General features: G+C 29.2%; 3 protein-coding genes across 3 annotated transcripts; 2 read left to right on the top strand and 1 right to left on the bottom strand.

The window, feature by feature from the left end:
- Positions 1-1238: 1238 nt before the first annotated feature.
- Positions 1239-4721, top strand: LOC124420183 (putative nuclease HARBI1). Its single transcript, XM_046952371.1, has 4 exons — positions 1239-2825; positions 2878-2978; positions 3041-3209; positions 3268-4721. Exons 1-4 carry the CDS (start codon positions 2729-2731, stop codon positions 3651-3653), a joined length of 753 nt encoding a protein of 250 aa, XP_046808327.1. The 5' UTR covers positions 1239-2728; the 3' UTR covers positions 3654-4721.
- On the bottom strand, positions 4294-4677 carry LOC124420221. Its single transcript, XM_046952435.1, has 2 exons — positions 4565-4677; positions 4294-4507 (listed from the first exon to the last, which is right to left on the bottom strand). Exons 1-2 carry the CDS (start codon positions 4675-4677, stop codon positions 4294-4296), a joined length of 327 nt encoding a protein of 108 aa, XP_046808391.1.
- A 10987-nt stretch (positions 4722-15708) lies between the features above and the next one.
- On the top strand, positions 15709-16451 carry LOC124419919 (putative nuclease HARBI1). Its single transcript, XM_046950958.1, has 3 exons — positions 15709-15838; positions 15917-16081; positions 16140-16451. Exons 1-3 carry the CDS (start codon positions 15709-15711, stop codon positions 16337-16339), a joined length of 495 nt encoding a protein of 164 aa, XP_046806914.1. The 3' UTR covers positions 16340-16451.
- Positions 16452-20234: the final 3783 nt, after the last annotated feature.

Here is a 20234-nt window from a genome sequence, read left to right on the forward strand (position 1 = left end):
TTTTAAACTCCTCATTTTTTATGTTCACTTCATGAGCGATATTAATATATATTGTTTTTTTTAATTTCTCTCACAAGAGATATCAAAATGAATAGAATTTGAATAAAACTCACATACAGAAAATGTGTGCACGAAAACCGGTTTAATGGCGGTGGTAAAAAATAATTTTGTAAGGAGGATGTATGTATGTGAAAGATGGATGTGTGTGCGGAGAAAAAGGGTTTATGGTGACAAACAAATGTTTTAAAAAACAAGTAAGAGTTCTATATTCGGCTGTGCCGAATCTTATATACCCTTCACCATGATGTGTTTAAAGCCTTTTGTACCTTTTGAAGAACGAAAATGTACCAAAAAGGAATTTTGTATTAAAACGGGGATAATTGTATCAGTACGGGGATTATTAAATAGCTGTCGAAGTATTGTTATTACTATTCAACTACTCTAAAATATTTTATTAATTTACATATTTATTTTAAATATGACAATGCAATTATGATGTTACATTAGAAAAAATTAATAATATTAAAATGCCCTTTTAACAAATACATAATTAAATCCAAAAATGTAAAAAACCCAATTTAAATAACTGGAATTCCAAAAAATTCAAAATATTATTGTCCTGTAAATTTTTATGAAAAAAAAACAAAAAAAATTGCATGAACAAAATTTTTCTAATACAAAAACCTAATTGACACATCGTATATCCTATTTCTTACTTCAATTACAATAACAATTGATATTTCTATTTGCACACGTGCACAAAGATCGTAAAAAGCAATAAGATCAAAATGAAATTTCTGGAAATTGACCACATTTTAAAATTTACGAACATCTACAGGCAAACATAACTCTTTAAAGTTCACACACACGCATATACAGTGTCTCTCATAAGTATTAGAATTTAGGTAAACCATGAAAAGAAACCAAATTTAATAATATATTTTGTATGCAAAAAAATTAATTAGTTTGTTATATTGTCTAGACAGTCCTTAGGTTTGATATCACGCTTTTTTAAAACTTGAAAAATTTACATTTACCTTAATTAAATTAGCTTTTTAAAAAGTCGATAAAATTGCCTCACAAAAGTATGCGAATTTTTCATGTATTTCATATTTGATCATATTATACGAAACACAAATTTTAGAATCAAATGATTTTTATGCTTTATATTGTTTAAAGGGTTACTATCAACCGAAATGATATATTTTTTGACCCATTTGGTCCACAATTTTTGGGGATTTGTACCCTTTTTTATGTAATATAAAATTAAAATGGCGATTTTTGTCAAAATTTGTAGTATTTTCTCTTTTTTCCAGAAATAAAACCAAAATTTGATATTGAGATTAAATAGACCCCTTGGAGTATCTAAAAATAGTATTTTTGTTACAAGAATCTGTATTTAAAATATCCATGATATATTATTGATATCATTATTCTTTCGCTAATTCAATATATTGGAACTTAAGTCCACTTACATGATACAAGGGTCAAAAATTTTAGGGGAAAGTTTTCTTGTATATATTCTTTTGTATATCAGTTTTTATATATTTTAAGTTTTCAATATTGTTGGAAGTGTACAACTCCAAAACATGCCTCGAAGAAACACCATTCAATATGGTAGTATCATTATTTTTATATACAATGACGTCCAGGCTACATGCCACTATGTCATTACGGTCTAACTCAAAAACATCGATATCAGTTTAAATATTGATTACTATGATCAAATTAAACCCAAAATTTTGGACTTACAGTGTAATTGTAATGGCCAACATAAGCGTGAAAGTTTCGAATAGTAAAAACTGAAATCTACTGTAAAGGATGACATTTTGTAAAGGCATGTTTTGGAATTGTATACCGATATAATGTATTGAAAATTTAAAATATATTAGTGCTAATATGTACATGAATGTATACTAGCCAACTTTGTCGGAAAATATCGACCCTAGTGGTACGAAAAGGGTCTTAAGATCCATACAATTCAATTAGAAACTGAAGAACGACACCAAAAATACTTCTAGGAACTTTTAAGTACAGGGGGCTAATTACGGAAGTCGTGATCGAAATAATTCAGCATCGAAATTAGTTTCGATAGTTCGAATTTTTCTGATGATATAACTCGATAAGAAACGAATCGAATTGTTGTTTAAGTGTTAGAAAGGAAAAATCTGAAAGAGTTATTCAACACTGGAAATATGTAAAAGATTAAAGAACAAAAGTAAACAAAAAACATATGTTTACTCTGCAAAAAATTCTAAGCGCAAATCTTATAAGAATTCAAATATAAGTTAATAAAAGAATTTTTTGTGTTTTATATATTTATATTACAAGAAAAATGGACCCAAATCTTTTTTTTATTCTTCATCGTCCAAATCGGAAGATGAGTGTAACGTAAGTTTAATAAGAAAAGAAATTCGAAACACCAGTGACCCATTAAGTTTGCCAACGCTGAGTAAGTTTTAATCTATTTGTTTATAAAATAAATAGTAATTATTTTTTTTACAGGTTTAAAAAACGCTTTAGGGTTACGAAGGAAGCTTTTAACTACATTCTTGACGAGCTAGAATTTGTGTCACACTTGTCGACAGCAGTACCTCCAAAAATACAATTGGCCTCAACTTTATTGCTTTTGGCTTCAGGAGGGTTTCAAAACACCGTCGGAAATGATTTTCTGATTGGTGTAGGCCAAAGCACACTTTCCAAAATAATCAAAAGAGTGGTGAATGAAATGGAAAGCAAGCTATGTAGTAAATTTATTGAGTTTAATCTCGATAACTGCGACGATTCAAAGCAATTCTTTTTGCAAAAATACAAAATTCCTGGAGGTATGTGTTAAAGTCTTTATTGTATGACAATTTAATAATTAGTTTCTTATAGTAATCGGCTGTATAGACGGAACTCATTTTGGTTTGCAAAAGCCACCAAATGAGCATATGTTTTTTAATAGAAAGGGGTTCCATAGCCTTAATTCCATGATTGTGAGTAAATATTTTTACTAATAAATGTTCATTGTTTTTAAAAATATTTTTTTTTTTTGTAGATATGTGATCACAAATACAGAATTTTAGCAATAAATTCTAAGTATGGAGGTGCTGCCCATGATTCTTTTGTATGGAAACAGTCTGAGGAAAGAATTCTTTTAGAACAAAAATATAGCTCCAATTTACGAAATTTTTGGCTTTTAGATGAGAATTGTTTTCTATCACAATGTTTGTCACATATATATATACATATAATAGCGCTTTTATTCACATTTAATTCTTGAAGGTGATTCTGGCTACCCGCTTGAGCCGTGGTTGCTAACCCCATACCGAAGTCCTCAAGAAGGATCAATGGAGTCTCGTTTTAACGATATACATTCTAAAGCCAGATGCATAGTAAAAAGGACCATCGGCATATTAAAAGCGAGATGGAAAATTTTATGCCATGACAAAAGAAGTAGGTATAGTCCTCAAAAAGTGGCAAAATTTTCAAATGTTTGTGCTACACTGCATAATATATGCATTCACTTCAAAGTGCCTAATTACGAGGATGTCCAGCAAACTCCTGTTGAAAGTACAATGCTAGATATGGATAATGGAAACGAGACTCAAATAACTAAAATAGGAAAAAAAATTAGAGATAATATCAAAAATTCGTTGTGTTCCAATTAGAATAAAGATACATAAAGGTTTTTAAAAGTATATATTTTTATTAATAAAATAAAAAAACGTTTGTTAAAATAAAAATGTGTATTTCATTGTGAGATTAAAAACTTGGTAGTGGTCCAAAAAAAGTTTGATAAAATAAAAATATGTAATTCATTTTAGATTAAAAACTTGGTAGTGGTCCAATTTTTTATTGTAAGCTTGGCCGTTAGTATTGTTGATTAATATTTTCTAATTTATCCGTATTTGAAGCTCATTTTTTATGTCCATGTTGTTGCAGTGATCTATCTTTTTTAAGCGTCTCTTCATTCTCCTCATTATCTACGATGTCCATTACTTCCGAAATGTATTCGTCGGCTTCATTTCCTTGGGATGTACTCGTACCTTCAGAAGAATTACATTGTTCTACTTCTTGATTTACTTTTCCCGAATGAACGGATCTCTTGCAAGCCTACTACAGATACTTCAATTCCTGCTGCTTCCAAAATTTGCTCCTCAGCTACGCTAAGGTGTTTCTCCACAAAAGGGCCTCCACCAGTTTTTGTTTTTTGGAGGATTTGTTAAAAGAAACCTTTTTTTAACCAACTGCTTTTGATCTGCATGCACCTATTGAATAAATAATATTAAATGAATGAATATAACAATATTAAATGTTGTTATAAACCTTTCGCCACGTTTTATCATCCTTCAATGGTGGACCAGAAGCATTTAGCATTAGGGCTAAGTTTTCCCATAGTCTATTGGCTGTTGCTTTTCCTTGTGATGTATTTGGTAGAACTCCTTTGGCCAAATCAGTGTGCTCTGACATAAACTCAGCAAGAATTTGCTTTTGTCTGAAGTTAATTTTTGTTGTATTCGAACTAATAATTAATAAAAATTAGTATTTTTTCAAAAGAAATAAAATAAAATTGTCTTACATTTTCTTTTCTTCCAACGAATTCTTTGAAAAATATAATTTCGATTGGTAATTTGCTAACGACTGAAAACTCACACGGTTGCATTCGAACACAAGTTTGTTATCGAGTAACATCATTAGAAATTTCGATAGCGAATGACAGAATCTCAAAAATATAAAATCTCGCAAGTACGAATAAATTTCGATCGTGTTCGACTGCGGTAACAGAATATATATACTTTATAGGGTCGGAAAATTATATTATAGAAATTACAAACGGAATGACAAACTTATATATACCCTTCTCACGAAGGTGAAGGGTATAATAAAAATGTTTATTTGCAAAGCAGAAACTTGCATATATGATGCAATTATGATGTTACATTAGAAAAATACTAATATTAAAAATTTGTTAATGCAATTTTATTTACATACAATATTATTATTTTTACAAAATACAAAAATTAAAAAAAATTAAAAATATTATTGACCTGTAAATTTTTATGAAAAAAAAAAACAAAATAAATTGCATCAACAAATGTTTTTTAATACAAAAACCTAATTTACACATCGTATGTCCTATTTCTTACTTCAATTACAATAACAATTGATATTTCTATTTGCACACGTGCTCAAAGATCATAAAAAACCATAAAATCATAATGAAATTTCTGGAAATTTACCACATTTAAAAATTTACAAACATCTACAGGCAAACATATCTCTTTAAAGTTTACACACGGATATACATAAATGCACATGTATGTTTACACACTCACACATAAAAAAGTTAATTTTCATTTTCTTAAGATTTACAATATTATAAAACTCATGAAATACTCTTTTGTACTCGTTTCATGAGAGAAATTTATTTTCCGCTCTTTAAATTTAAATATCACTCGTGAGATAAGAAAGTAAACAATTTATTTCGCTCGAATTAATATCACTCGAGAGAGAAATCAATTTGAACGCTCTTCCTACTCTGACAAAACCTTATTTCGGCGGCTCCGGTAATAATTTTATTACAGAGAGACATTACTTCGAAGTTCCTGTAAGAGGTAATTAGAAGGTCTTCGACGTTCCTATTTCCAAGCTATATAGTATAGACAAATAATATTAATCTTTACATATTTGAGTCACAAGATTAAATGACTAAAACAGGACAAATGAGAGTGTGAATATGAGTTATACATTAAATAAAAGATTTTTCCAATGTTAAACGGCACGTACACAAATTTCGATTAAAATTTTGACGACAAAGTCAAGAGTATAGAATTACAAAAACCACAACCAATTGGTTTGTAAATATTTCACATTTGTTGTAATATATGTATATATACATAGATGTTGATTAAAGTCAGTTTATGGTTCTCTTAATTTTTTGAAATGATTCAAAAATCTATCAGATCAGGGATACAAAAAATGTGAAATTTCATTTTAATTTGATATTTTGTGTAATAGAGAAAATGCAAAAAAATACAAATATATTATAAAGGGTAACGCGTTTCAAACTTTTCAATCTTTATAAGTCGCAAGTTACACAAGTTTTTAAAATCATAACTAAGTTTTTGTATTTTTTTGATACTATATTTTAACGCTTTACAAACTTGTTAAATGAAAATACAACACGTTGCCGCGTACAACGCGTGTTATGTACTTCCACCTTAAAGGGCTTTTCACACGAGCACACTTTACGTATGTAATTAAATAATTAAATGAAATTCTATCCGTATTTAAAAAAAGAGAATAAAAGTTGTATGATTTATATATTGTTCGTGTTTAAACGATTTGTATAAAACAATAACAAATTAGAATGGAAACAGCTTTTCCTTTTATATTTTACTTTCTATTGCTCGATAATATAAAACAATATGTATGAGATTAGTTCAAAACCAATTTTAAAATGTCCAGGAATAGTAAATATAATGTACTTATTAAAAGTATTCCAAAATAAAGGGTGTACAATATTCGGTTTAGCTAAAAGAAGAAATAATCTTATTTGCTTATTATTATTCATTTGTTCGAAATGTTATTTTATGATGGGTTTGCTGAACTGTTCTGTGAGTGCATTGAAAATAATGAATTTTTTTATTTATGATTCAGTTAACGTTTCGTTAAGTTTCAGGGACAAATGACGTCAGATAATTTAAAATTATTTTATTTTTGTTTTTAATTCGTTCGTTTCGTACTTTTTGTTTGTGTTTTTACTTCTTAGAGTTGATAAATAAAATATTAATTATTTTGTTTGCTTTCCTATACATACATATTTGATTATTTTAATAAATAAGCAAGAATATAAACGTAGATTTATTTACATATATACTTGGCCAATTCACAATCGTTGTAGCATTGTTTTGTTTTTGTTTCAAAAAATTTTAACGACATACTACGATACAATGATACACACCGATTGTGAATTGGGTAACTATGTATGAACATTCGGATATAAAGTAGTAAATATAAAAATCCAACACTGGACCCTTGAGTATGAAATGGGCTTGTAAAACGTAAAATATTTCAAATTTATTTTATGAACTAAAATCATAACGTATTAATTTATGTAACAAAATAAAAAGCCTTAAAATTTATTTTTTGGGAAATTTTATATATTTATATTGTGCCGTTGTTCTACATGAAGGGTACTTAAAAAAATCTAAAGGAGTTGCTACTGTAACGGCGTGGGGTTATCATGAGCAGTCCCCGTTCTAGCAACCCCACTTAGTTTTTCGTTTTCATAATAGTCCCTATGCGCAGGGATCATATACAAAAATTACATTAACATAATAATTCTCTTCGACTGCATATTTCCAAAATTTTTATAGCATATTTTGCACATTATTTTAATTTTTCTAAAATAAATTGTTTTGTTTTTCTGTATTTCATATTTTTACAACAAATTTGGAATTTTCATATTTAGATTGTTTTTAAATAAATATCAACAAATTCACTTAAAAACATTACCAAACGATAAAATGTACTTTTATTTAAACACATACAAACAAGTGAAACAACTGTTTTCATCTTACTTTGTTATTGCTTTATACCAATCGTGTAAACACAAAGAATATAAATCATAAGACTTTTATTCTCTTTTTTGTTTACGGATGGAATTTTATTTTACTTCTTCTTTAGACTTTACGTACGTAAAGTGTGATCATCTGAAGTGGCCTTTATATTACTGATATTTCGTGGCAGTCAGTGGTGATGCTTTCACTTACTCTTCTTAGTTTTAACATAAAAGTGTCCTATGCTGCCTCATCGATGTGCTCTCACTTAGAATGTAAGCCACAATATTATTAGGATAATTTAAAATCACTTACATCATGTTTGGATTTCTAAGCGAAGTTAAAGAGACACCTATAAATGCTTGCAAATAAAAATATAATGTATTTAGATTACAATCCCAAATGCCTTCCGATTTTGTTATACAAAAAATATTGTTTTGTTTTATATTTATTTTAAAATTATGCAAATTTATTAAAAAACAAGTAAGAGTTCTATATTCGGCTGTGCCGAATCTTATATAGCCTTCACCATATGTGTTAAAAAAACAGTCATTACGAATATTATTACAAAAAAATCAAAATATACCTAAATGAATCCAAAAAGTCCCTGTAGGTTTTTACCTAGTCATGCTAAATTTCATGTTTCTAGGTTCAATATTATAGAAAATTCAAAAAGTACCTTTTGTAGAACGAAAAAGTACCAAAAAGTCCCCTTTTATGTGTTCTGGACTAATCCGGGCTCTACATACTTAATATCATGTTTCTAGGTTCAATATTGTAGAAAATTCAAAAAGTACCTTTTGTAGAACGGAAAAGTACCAAAAAGTTCATTTTTGTAGGTTCTTACCTAGTCAAGGCTCTACATGCTAAATTTCATGTTTCTAGGTTTAATATTATAGAAAATTCAAAAAGTACGTTTTGTAGAATGAAAAAGTACCAAAAAGTCCCCATTTATGTGTTCTAGCCTAATCCTGGCTCTACATACTTAATTTCATGTTTCTAAGTTCAATATTATAGAAAATTCAAAAAGTACCTTTTGTAGAACGAAAAAGTACCAAAAAGTCCCTTTTTATAGGTTATTTCCTAGTCAAGGTCCTACATTCTAAATTTCATGTTTCTAGGTTTAATATTATAGAAAATTCAAAAAGTACCTTTTGTTAAACGAAAAAGTACCAAAAAGTCCCTTTTTATAGTCAAGGTCCTACATTCTAAATTTCATGTTTCTAGGTTCAATATTATAGAAAATTCAAAAAGTACCTTTTGTAGAACGAAAAAGTACCAAAAAGTCCCTTTTTATAGGTTCTTACCTAGTCAAGGTCCTACATTCTAAATTTCATGTTTCTAGGTTCAATACTATAGAAAATTCAAAAAGTACCTTATGTAGAACGAAAAAGTACCAAAAAGTCCCCTTTAATGTGTTCTCGTCTAATCCGGGCTCTACGTACTTAATTTCATGTTCTAGCCAATAACAATGTAACGTAACGTCATATTCATTCTTTGATTTGTGTTTATAAACAAGAAACCACAATAACAAAAAAATTACCATTTGATACTGTGTTTTGTTTTTGTTTTTGTTTGTTTATTATTATTGTTTTGTACATAGCTGCAAAATTTCGATTACGATTAATAATCAATTAAATTATTTTTCAAAAATAATCGTAATGATTGTTTAATTTTCTGGTATAAAATTTCTGATTATTAATTGATTACGATTAAAATTAATCTAAAAATAATCAGGATTAATTAAAATTAATGAAAATAATTATATGACTGTTTTATTGAAAATAATATATTTATCAAGTTTATTTGGATTGAAAATTTTGATCTCAGTAAAAGATATTAGAAAAAAATCACTGCAATCTTTTCGAAATGGGTCTTAAAAATACGTAATTTTTAGCGGATTGCTGGAAAAATAATTAAACTTTTCTTAGAGCTTTTTTTTGGGAGGAAATTATACTAAATATATGGAAAATAATCAAAATTAATCCTTAAAAATAATCAACTAATTTTTTGATTAATTTTGATTTTTTGATTATTTTCATTAATTCCAATTAATCCCTGATTATTTTTAGATTGTTTTTAATCGTCATCAACAATTAATTAAAAATATTGAAAATAATCGTTAATTAATCATTAATTTTACGCTGTGTATTTTTATAATTTTGGGTTTTTATAGCTAATGCAGTTTTATATGAAACTGAATTTTGGTTTTTATAGGTAATGCAGTTTTATATGAAACGGAAATAAAGATGGCTCTGATTTGAATTTAAAAAAACGTGACTTCTAGAACTTGGATATTCTTGATTTGTAACATTTATTAAATTATTGATCATCGATGCTACAATGTATTATAAATATGTATAGTTTATATAAATGCCGCATTATTATAAAACAATCGTGTACCGCAATGTTTGGTATTTATGTAAAAATGATAAGCAAAGCAACTTCGTGAATGGGGTAAAACAGTACATTACATTGCATTCGATTATGCAATGTCGATTACCTTAGATGTTTTTCAACCGGGTTTAAAACCACTTTTTGGTTTTACCAGTGTTGCACAGTTGAAAATAATTGTGTGACTTCTAATGAAAAGAATTTTCATTTGTTTGTCAAACTGTTGTGTTAAATAATTAAAAACCTATACTATTTTAAATATGATTTCAACATAATTTTTATTTCTGAGGAACGTAGCTACAATAATCGAATGCAATGTAATGTACTGTCTTACCCCATTCAAGAAGTTGTCATAGAAACATAGAGGGTACTTTGTAATAATAAAGCCTTTAAATCATAATAATGCCATAAAAACTATAATCTTTTATAACATAATCCTAAAATGTATACCCACCACTTTTATATACTAAACATGGTGAATAAAAAATATCCTTTTATCACTTTAGAGAATTCGAAAAGTTGTGCTTTGCTTATCAATTTTACATAAATACCAAACATTGCGGTACACGACTGTTTTATAATTATGCACACATATGCATTTATATATACTACTATACAAATTTATAATACACTAGCATACCCTGGGTGCTTCGCTACCCTAACTATGTTCAATATCGTAAAAATATCAAAAAGTACCCTCGAATTTGGTCCTATATGGGCCTTAGTACTCGAATTCCAAAATAATATACCAATAGCTTATTTTGTGTGAGTAAATAAACTACTTTTTAGAATTTTATAAAAATTGGCTCAATGAGTTTGAATAAAATTAAATTTCCCGTTTTTTCTCTTTTTGGTACTTTTTTCCCCAGTGAAATAGCAAAAATTTTATTACAATAAATATTACAGAGTTAGTCCGTAATTATACCCTTCACCTTTGTGAGAAGGGTATATATAAGTTTGTCATTCCGTTTGTAATTTCTATAATATAATTTTCCGACCCTATAAAGTATATATATTCTGGATCCTTATAGGTAGCGGAGATGATTAAGCCATGTCCGTCTGTCCGTCCGTCTGTCTGTCTGTCTGTCTGTCTGTCTGTATGTTTGTTGAAATCAGTTTTTAGAAGACCCCAGATATCTGCGAGATCCGAATCTTCCATAATTCTATCAGACATACGACCGGCAAGAACGCTATTTAAAATCAGCAAAATCGGTCCATAAATAACGGAGATATGAGCAAAAAACCGAGACAACCTCTGAAAATTTCATATAAAATTTAGATTTTTTATTCATGCTCAGACAGAAACTGCAAAAAACAAAAACAAAATACATAACAATACGGTAAATATTGTTATTGTAATCTGTATATATATATAAAAGAGTAGCGTTACTGACTGACTGATTCATCATCGCACAGCCCAAACGGCTGAACCTAGAATCATGAAATTTTGACAGTAGATGTGTTTTTGGTTATGTAGATCCACTAAGGAGGGATTTTTGGAAATTTGCACATTTACGTGTAAAAAGGGGAAAAAACGGGTAAAACAGGTTTTCTTAAATATCTTACATAATATTAGTGATACAAGAAAAATTTTAAATTCACCTGTATCTACTCTTAAAATGAGCAGATGGGTGTCTGGTACTTTTTTGAAGTTCGTACTTTTAAGGGGTAAAAAAGTGTAAAAAAGGTGACTTTGGTACCTTTTTCAGCCCTTTGTAACTTTTAAACTAATGGACATAATCAAATTTTTCTAAATATTTTGGATACATCTCTCAAAATTATGAGACACCTGTTTCGTACTTTTTTTGAAATTCAGTCCTTTTTGGGTGTAAAAGGGACAAAACTGTATTTATGGTACTTTTTTAGCACATTAAGAAAACTTTTTCTTAACATTTATTGTAATAAATTTTTGCTATTGCACTGGGTAAAAAAGTACCAAAAAGAGGAAAAATGGGAAATTTAATTTTATTCAAACTCATTGAGCAAACTTTTATAAAATTTCAAAAAGTAGTTTATTTACTCACACAAATTCGAGTAAATTGTTTGGTACCTTTTTTAAAGCACAATTATTTAAATACGGAACATTTTGTAAACTTAATTCTCGAAAAAGTATACTTCTAAGCAAAAAGGGGAAACATTGTACTCTTTTTATTAGTACTTTCCACTTAGGTAAACTTTATTCCACTTTTGGTACTTTTTCTTCATTCAAATGATACTCTATGTATGTTCTTTAATATGAACTGAAAACACATGATTATTAAACATACACGGTCCTGATTGAATAAGATCCTTTAAGAGACAACTTTTTAGTACTTTTTATTTCATAAATTCTACTTTTTTAATTTTCTAAAATATTCAACCTTGGAACATTAATTTTAACATACATGGTCTTGACTGAATAATATTCTGGAAGTGGGAACTACTTTTCTATTATTCAAATGGATTCTTTATAATGGTTAACCGGAACACACGGTCCTTATTAAATGAGAATTTATTGAAAGAGATCTTTGTACTTTTTCGTTTTTCGATAGTACTTTTTGATATTTTTACGATATTGAACATAGTTAGGGTAGTGAAGCACCCAGGGTATGCTAGTTTGTTTATAAAAGCAAAGCAGAGCAAGAGCAGCAGAGCAAGAGTAGCAGAGCGAGAGCAGCACTAATGTTTTGTTATTGGCTAGAAATATGAAATTAAGTATGTAGAGCCTGGATTAAGTGAGAACCTATAAAAGGGGACTTTCTGGTACTTTTTCGTTCTTCAAAAGGTATTTTTTGAAATTTCTATAATATTGAACCTAGAAACATGAAATTAAGTATGCATGGCCCGGATTAAGTGAGGACCCAAACAAGGGGAGTTTTTGGTACTTTTTCGTTTTTCAAAAGGTACTTTTTGCAATTTCTACAATATTGAACCTAGAAACATGTAATTAAGTATGTATGGCCCGGATTAAGTGAGGACCCATAAAAGGGGACTTTTTGGTACTTTTTCGTTCTTCAAAAGGTACTTTTTGCAATTTCTACAATATTGAACCTAGAAACATGTAATTAAGTATATATGGCCCGGATAAAGTGAGGACCCATACAAGGGGACTTTTTGGTACTTTTTCGTTTTTCAAAATGTACTTTTTGCAATTTCTACAATATTGAACCTAGAAACATGTAATTAAGTATGTATGGCCCGGATTAAGTGAGGACCCATAAAAGGGGACTTTTTGGTATTTTTTCGTTGTTCAAAAGGTACTTTTTGCAATTTCTACAATATTGAACCTAGAAACATGTAATTAAGTATGTATGGCCCGGATTAAGTGAGGACCCATAAAAGGGGACTTTTTGGTACTTTTTCGTTCTTCAAAAGGTACTTTTTGCAATTTCTACAATATTGAACCTAGAAACATGTAATTAAGTATGTATGGCCCGGATTAAGTGAGGACCCATGCAAGGGGACTTTTTGGTACTTTTTCGTTTTTCAAAAGGTACTTTTTGCAATTTCTACGATATTAAACCTAGAAACATGTAATTATGTATGGCCCGGATTAAGTAAGGACCCATAAAAGGGGACTTTTTGGTACTTTTTCGTTTTTCAAAAGGTACTTTTTGCAATTTCTACGATATTAAACCTAGAAACATGTAATTAAGTATGTATGGCCAGGATTAAGTGAGGACCCGTGAAAGGGTACTTTTTGGTACTTTTTCATTCTTCAAAAGGTACTTTTTGAAATTTCTATAATATTGAACCTAGAAACATGTTATTAAGTTCGTATATCCCGGATTAAGTGAGAACCAGTAAAAGGGGTATTCTTGGTACTTTTTCGTTCTTCAAAAGGTACTTTTTACAATTTCTACAATATTGAACCTAGGAACATGTAATTAAGTTTGTATGGCCCGGATTAACTGAGGACCTATAGATGGGGACTTTTTGGTACTTTTTCGTTCTTCAAAAGGTACAAAAGGCTTTAAACACATCATGGTGAAGGGTATATAAGATTCGGCACAGCCGAATATAGAACTCTTACTTGTTTAATATGAATAATTCAATAAACCGAAAAAGTTTTCTTAATATGCTAAAAAAAAGTACCATAAATACAGTTTTGTCCCTTTTACACCCAAAAAGGACTGAATTTTAAAAAAGTACGGAAAAGGTGTCTCATAATTTTGAGAGATGTATCCAAAATATTTAGAAAAATTTGATTATGTTTATTAGTTTAAAAGTTATAAAGGGCTGAAAAAGGTATCAAAATCACCTTTGTTACACATTTTTATCCCTTAAAATTACGAATTTCAAAAAAGTACCAGACACCCATCTGCTCATTTTAAGAGTAGTTACAAAATTTTTCTTGTATCACCAATATTATGTAAGATATTTAAGAAAATCTGTTTTACCCGTAAATGTGCAATTTTCCAAAAATCCCTCCTTAGTGGATCTACATAACCAAAAAAACATCTACTGTCAAAATTTCATGATTCTAGGTTCAGCCGTTTGGGCTGTGCGATGATGAATCAGTCAGTCAGTAACGCTACTCTTTTATATATATAGATTGTAGCATCGATGAACAATAATTTAATAAATGTTACAAATCAAGAATGTCCAAGTTCTAGAAGTTACATTTTTAAAAATTCAAATCAACGCCATCTTTATTTCAGTTTCATATGAAACTGCATTATCTATAAAACCCCAAATTCCGTTTCATATAAAACGGCATTGCCTACAAGAACCCTAAATTATAAAAATACACAGCGCACCTTTAGGATGAATAATATGGCGTGCTTCCAATAATCGTTAGGTTTCGATAAATTTAAATATAATATTATCTAGATTGATGGTGTCATTTTATAAAACGAAACAAGTCTAACGTTAACGAAAATATATTGGTGTCATTTTGTAAAACGAAACGAATTTTCGTTAAGCGTTTGTGAAAGTAACGAAAATTATTAAAATTTGTATTTTATAAAACGTTAAGTTGTTTTCGTTTACAATCATAAATTGTATGTGCTGCCAAGTCATGAAACTTCGTAATATGTGTCAGTTTAATGAAAAATAATTTAACAGAAATTAAATTTTTTGTTTTATTTTAATATCAAAATGAGTTTTGTGAATTTAACAAATATTTATTTGCAAAAAACAAAGAAATAAGAGTTCAGCGGCGACTTCTGAGGGACTCAAATGATTTTTTAGATATACCCGACCAACAGTAAGTATGATTTTAATTTTCAGCCACTATTGAAAACATGGATGCATTTTGATTTTGTCATATATTCTGGATTATTGAAGGAATCCAGTATCCCATACGATACATATTTTGGTGGTGGGTTCATAAGTACTATTGCCGAATATAATAGGTTTTGTATGTTTCATTAGGTTTTGCTTTTATTTTTGACTCAACAAGGAAACCTTCCTTCAAATTTATGAAGACATCGAGCCACACTTTGTTAAAGGCAATAGAGGTACAGCCATTCACCCTAAAATAAAATTGGCTGCTTTTCTCAGATTCTTAGGCAGCGGCAGTTACCAACATAGTATAGGAAATGATTTTCTTACTTGTTTGTCATGGTCCGAAATATCTTTAGCAATAAAAGAATGTTTGGAACTGTTTGAAATATATTTTTTTAAGTGGATTACTTTTAAGAAAACACCGGAAGAAGAACTGGATACCAAACAACATTTTTACTCAAAATACGGTATTCTAGGAATAATAGTAGTTGTAGATGGTACGCATGTTCGCATCAAGTCGCCAAAATCAAAGGAAAGACATCAGATATGCGACCAAAACATGGTAATTAATTTTGTTGATGCCAGACAACCAGGAGCCAATCACGACTCCTTTATTTGGAAAAATAGTGTGGTAGATAAATACCTTAGGAATGAGTTTAATAGAGGCAAAGTAAACTCCTGGATTATAGGTCAGAATTTATAAGATATTTTTCTAAAGTAATCATGAATTTGTTTAAGGATGTATTTTCATTAAATATTACTTTCAGGTGATTCCGGTTATCCTCTTCTCCCATATTTAATGACACCGTGTAGAACAATTAATAGTAATGAGGAAGAAAATTTTAACAATCGCTTTTGTAAGGCCAGAAACATAATAGAGCGTTGCAATGGAGTTCTTAAGGGCAGGTTTCGAAGCATTATTGGTGATAGAGGTTCTTAAGACAATATTTTTATTTTTTTTTTGTTATAACATACATATATCATTTTTAGGTTTGTTGTATAGTACCAAGAAAGCTACACAGATTGTAAATGCAAGCTGTGCTTTACACAATGCTTGCATATTTTATAAGAATGATTGGCCCTATCCTCAGGAAGTTCTAGATCCGGAAGTAGATATAATTGAGGAAGATGCAGATAATACTGCTGCTGCCGAAATACGAAGGCGGTTAGCACAAAATTTGTCACAATAGATAAGAAGCCTATTTAGCGACATCTATTCATTTGACTTAAATACGATACTCATAGTGTAGACTATAGAATAGACTATAGACTAAATACTAGGCTATAGACTAGACTATAGATTAGACTTTAGATTAGACTATAGATTAGACTTTAGACCTGTCTGTAGTCTAGTTTACACAATAGACTATAATTTAGACAATAGACTATAATTTAGACAATAGACTATAATTTAGACAATAGACTAAATTATAGACTAAACAATAGCTTAGCCTATAGATTAGACTATAGACTAGTTTATAGTCTACATTATAGACTAGACTATAGACTATAGCCTAATCTGTGGTCTAGTCTATAGTCTGAGCAATAGTCTAGTATATAATTTCATCTATAGTCTAAATTATAGCCTAATGTGTAATCTAGACTATAGTCTAGTCTATGATGTAGTATATAGTCTAGTCAATAGTCTAGTCTATAGTCTAGTCTAGTCTATAGTTTAGTCTAGTCTATAGTCTAGTCTTTATAGACTAGATAATAGACTAAACTAGATTATATCTAAGATTAGACTAGTGGTTAAACTATTGACTAGTATAGATTATAAATTAGATTATATTTTGTTCAGACATTATAGACAATATTATAGCAGAAAGCATGTAATATTTTTTTGATGTATTGTGTGAAATCTGATGGTTAATAAAAAGACATAATTAACTATTATAATCTATAAAATTTTTATTTATATAAATTAAAGACAAAAAGTTAAACGAATTTAACTACCTTACCCAACTTGCTAAAACGTCTAAGGATTCTGCTATTTTTTAAAAATGTCTGCTAACTCTTTTATTGCTTGAACAGATTCGTTTTGTATTTTATTCTGCTCTTTTAATAAATCAAGACTCTCTTGTTCGAAGCCTTTTGAGTGCTTCTTTGGTCCTAAATCTCCAGAACATTTTCTCTTTTGTGCCTCTTTATTTTTACTTTGAGTTGTTTGTGGTTGATCCTCCGTTTCTACTTCTAAAGAAATTTCCGTGACGGAATTCTCCTGGTACTCCAAACCATATACAACTCCTGGTGGATTTACAGCAGTGGACACATTTAAAATAGAGTCAGCAGCTTGTTCCACACTTGTAAGTGGTATTTGTGTATTTATCCCTCCTCCTGTTCTAGACGCCCTTACTTTATTTTCACTTAATTTTTTCTTTAAACGAGTCCTTAGATCACACCATACCTGAAAAAAAAAACTTTAAATTTAGAAAGCTATAAAATATCCAAGAGCACTTACTTTTTTTCATTCTTTACTTTCACTTTGTGGTGGACCGATCGCATTCACTTTTTGGGTGAGCTGTTCCCAAGAATCGTCTATTTCTTTTCGGTTGCTTCCAAACACAGGAACACCCCTAGAAAGATTTGGATTGTTCATATGTTCTAAAATTAACTCCCATTGTTCGTTTGATGTTTGTTTTTTCGCCTAAAGATCAAAAAGTTAATTATATCAATAAAATGATTGTTTATTAACAAAAACTTACCATTTTTGCAATTAAAAATTGAAATACGAACTTGAAAATTGTTCAAACGAATAAAATTTTTTCAACGTTTGATTTTAACATTTGAAACGTTTTCAAACGCTTACTTTCGTTTTACAAAATACAATTTTATTACGTAAAACGAAAATAATGTTAGAATTCGTTTTACCAAATACAAAATGTTTTGAAAACATAAATTTTCGTTAACGTTAGACTCGTTTCGTTTTACAAAACGTTTTGTATTTTGTAAAACGAGTTTTAATATAATTATCGTTTAACGTAATAATATTTTATTTTGATAAAGGAAAGTAAGCGTTTGAAAACGATTTAAATGTTAAAATCAAATGTTGAAACAATTTTATTCGTTTGAACAATTTTCAAGTTCGTATTTTATTTTTTAATTGCCAAAAATTAATTGATATAATTAACTTTTTGATCTTTAGACGAAAAACCAAACGAAAAATGGGCGTTAATTTTAGTCCATATGAACAATAACCCAAATCTTACTAGGGTGTTCCTGTGTTTGGAAGCAACCGAAAAGAAATGAACAATTCTTGGGAACAGCTCACCCAAAAATTGAATGCGACCAGTCCACCACAAATGGAAAGTATAGAATGGAAAAAAGGTGTTCTTGGATTTTTTATAGCTTTCAGGATATAAGGTTGTTTTTCAGATATGCACAGTGATAAATTCCGGCCAAAAATCGATAACTTCTTTCTTTCTTTCTTTAAATAAATAGCTGAAATGAAATGTTTCGTATAGGTAAGGTTTGTTTGGTACTAAGGGCAATATCGGTTGAAGATTTTGCCTAGCCCCCATACAAGTGACCCCCACATACTCATAAATACGTTAAATATGAAGCTATTTCCATGAAATTTAGCACAAGTCAGGTATATAGCGGATATCGGGTCATATTTGACTCTAGTCCCCGTATAAGGTTCTTAAATACTGATAGTTGGGTTAAAAATTCTAGTAAAGTAACAAAATTTGACACAAAATATTTCTATAGGAACCTATATATCTCAACCTAATTTTCTGCCAATCAGTCCATAATTGACCGTATCTACCCTATAAGGTCCCCTTCAGATAATTACTTTAACGCTCATTACTGGCTTTAAAATATCTGTATGGCAATGAAATTCAACACAAACAAGTTTTATAGGAACCTAAATTTCACTTTAAAATTTTATAAGAATTGGTCCATAACTGACACTATCTCAAAAAAATTACTTTAACACTCATTACTAGCTTTTAAATATGTGTCTAGCAATGGAATTCGACACAAACTTGTTTTCTATGAACACAAACATGTGTATCGAAGTTTATGACCAGGGCAAACATTTCTATGCAAATGCATGTTACCCAAATAGTAAGTAACTCAAAATAACCTTTAACTAGTTTTATTTTCGAATCATTTTGTTATAAGTGCATAAATTGCATATTTTGCTTTAAATTGCATATATTTTGAATATTTTCAACATATTTTTTAATTTTTCTAAAACAAATTGTTTTATTTTCCCTCTAATAAATATCAACAAATTTCGATTTAATAACAAAATACTAGGTTTTTGGAAATACCATTTTACATAGTTTTATTTAATTATTAATACGAATATTGCAGCAAACCCGTTTCCGACAGAAGAAAAAGTTTTCGACTTTAGGAAAACAGATTATTCCAAATTAAATCATCTACTATCATTATAAAATTGGTTCCAATATCATTATTGCAATATCCAAAGTCCACATGATATTGACCTACTTCTGAGTAAGATTTATGATGTATTATTTAATTGTGTTAAATTATCTATTCCAGTAATAAAGAAATTCCTATTGGTCCACCTTAGAATACAAAAATGAACACTATAAAAAAGGATTCATCAAACGCTGTGGAAAAGAATTTGATGATCCTTATGTCACAAGGCAATTGTTCACGTCACTTGTAAGACCGATCTTACAGAACGCTTCAGTTGTCTGGAATCCAAAATATGAAATACATATTAACAAAATTGAATTTTAACACAAATCTTCCATCATATGAAAGCAGTTTAGCGCTCAATAAACTCCCTTCCATACAAAGTAGGAGAATATACATGAACATATAGCTTATAATTAATATAATAAATGGTGTGGTTAACTCAGAAATCCTACTTGGCAAAATCGAGTTCATAGTACCAAGTCGTCCAACAAGAAACTACATTCCTCTTAGACTTCAATATTTCCTTTCAAATTATGCTAATTTTGATCCAATGCGTAGAATTTGTGCATAATTCAACAAATTATACAGTCATATTGAGTTCTCAGAAAATCAAAGTGTCATTAAAACGAGCATCCTAAACTTTTTGAATAAGTATCCTCTCTACTGTACTTAAATCACCACCGTAAT

The sequence above is a fragment of the Lucilia cuprina genome, chromosome 5 (assembly GCF_022045245.1).
Source record: "Lucilia cuprina isolate Lc7/37 chromosome 5, ASM2204524v1, whole genome shotgun sequence".
NCBI classification, from domain to species: Eukaryota; Metazoa; Arthropoda; class Insecta; order Diptera; family Calliphoridae; genus Lucilia; species Lucilia cuprina.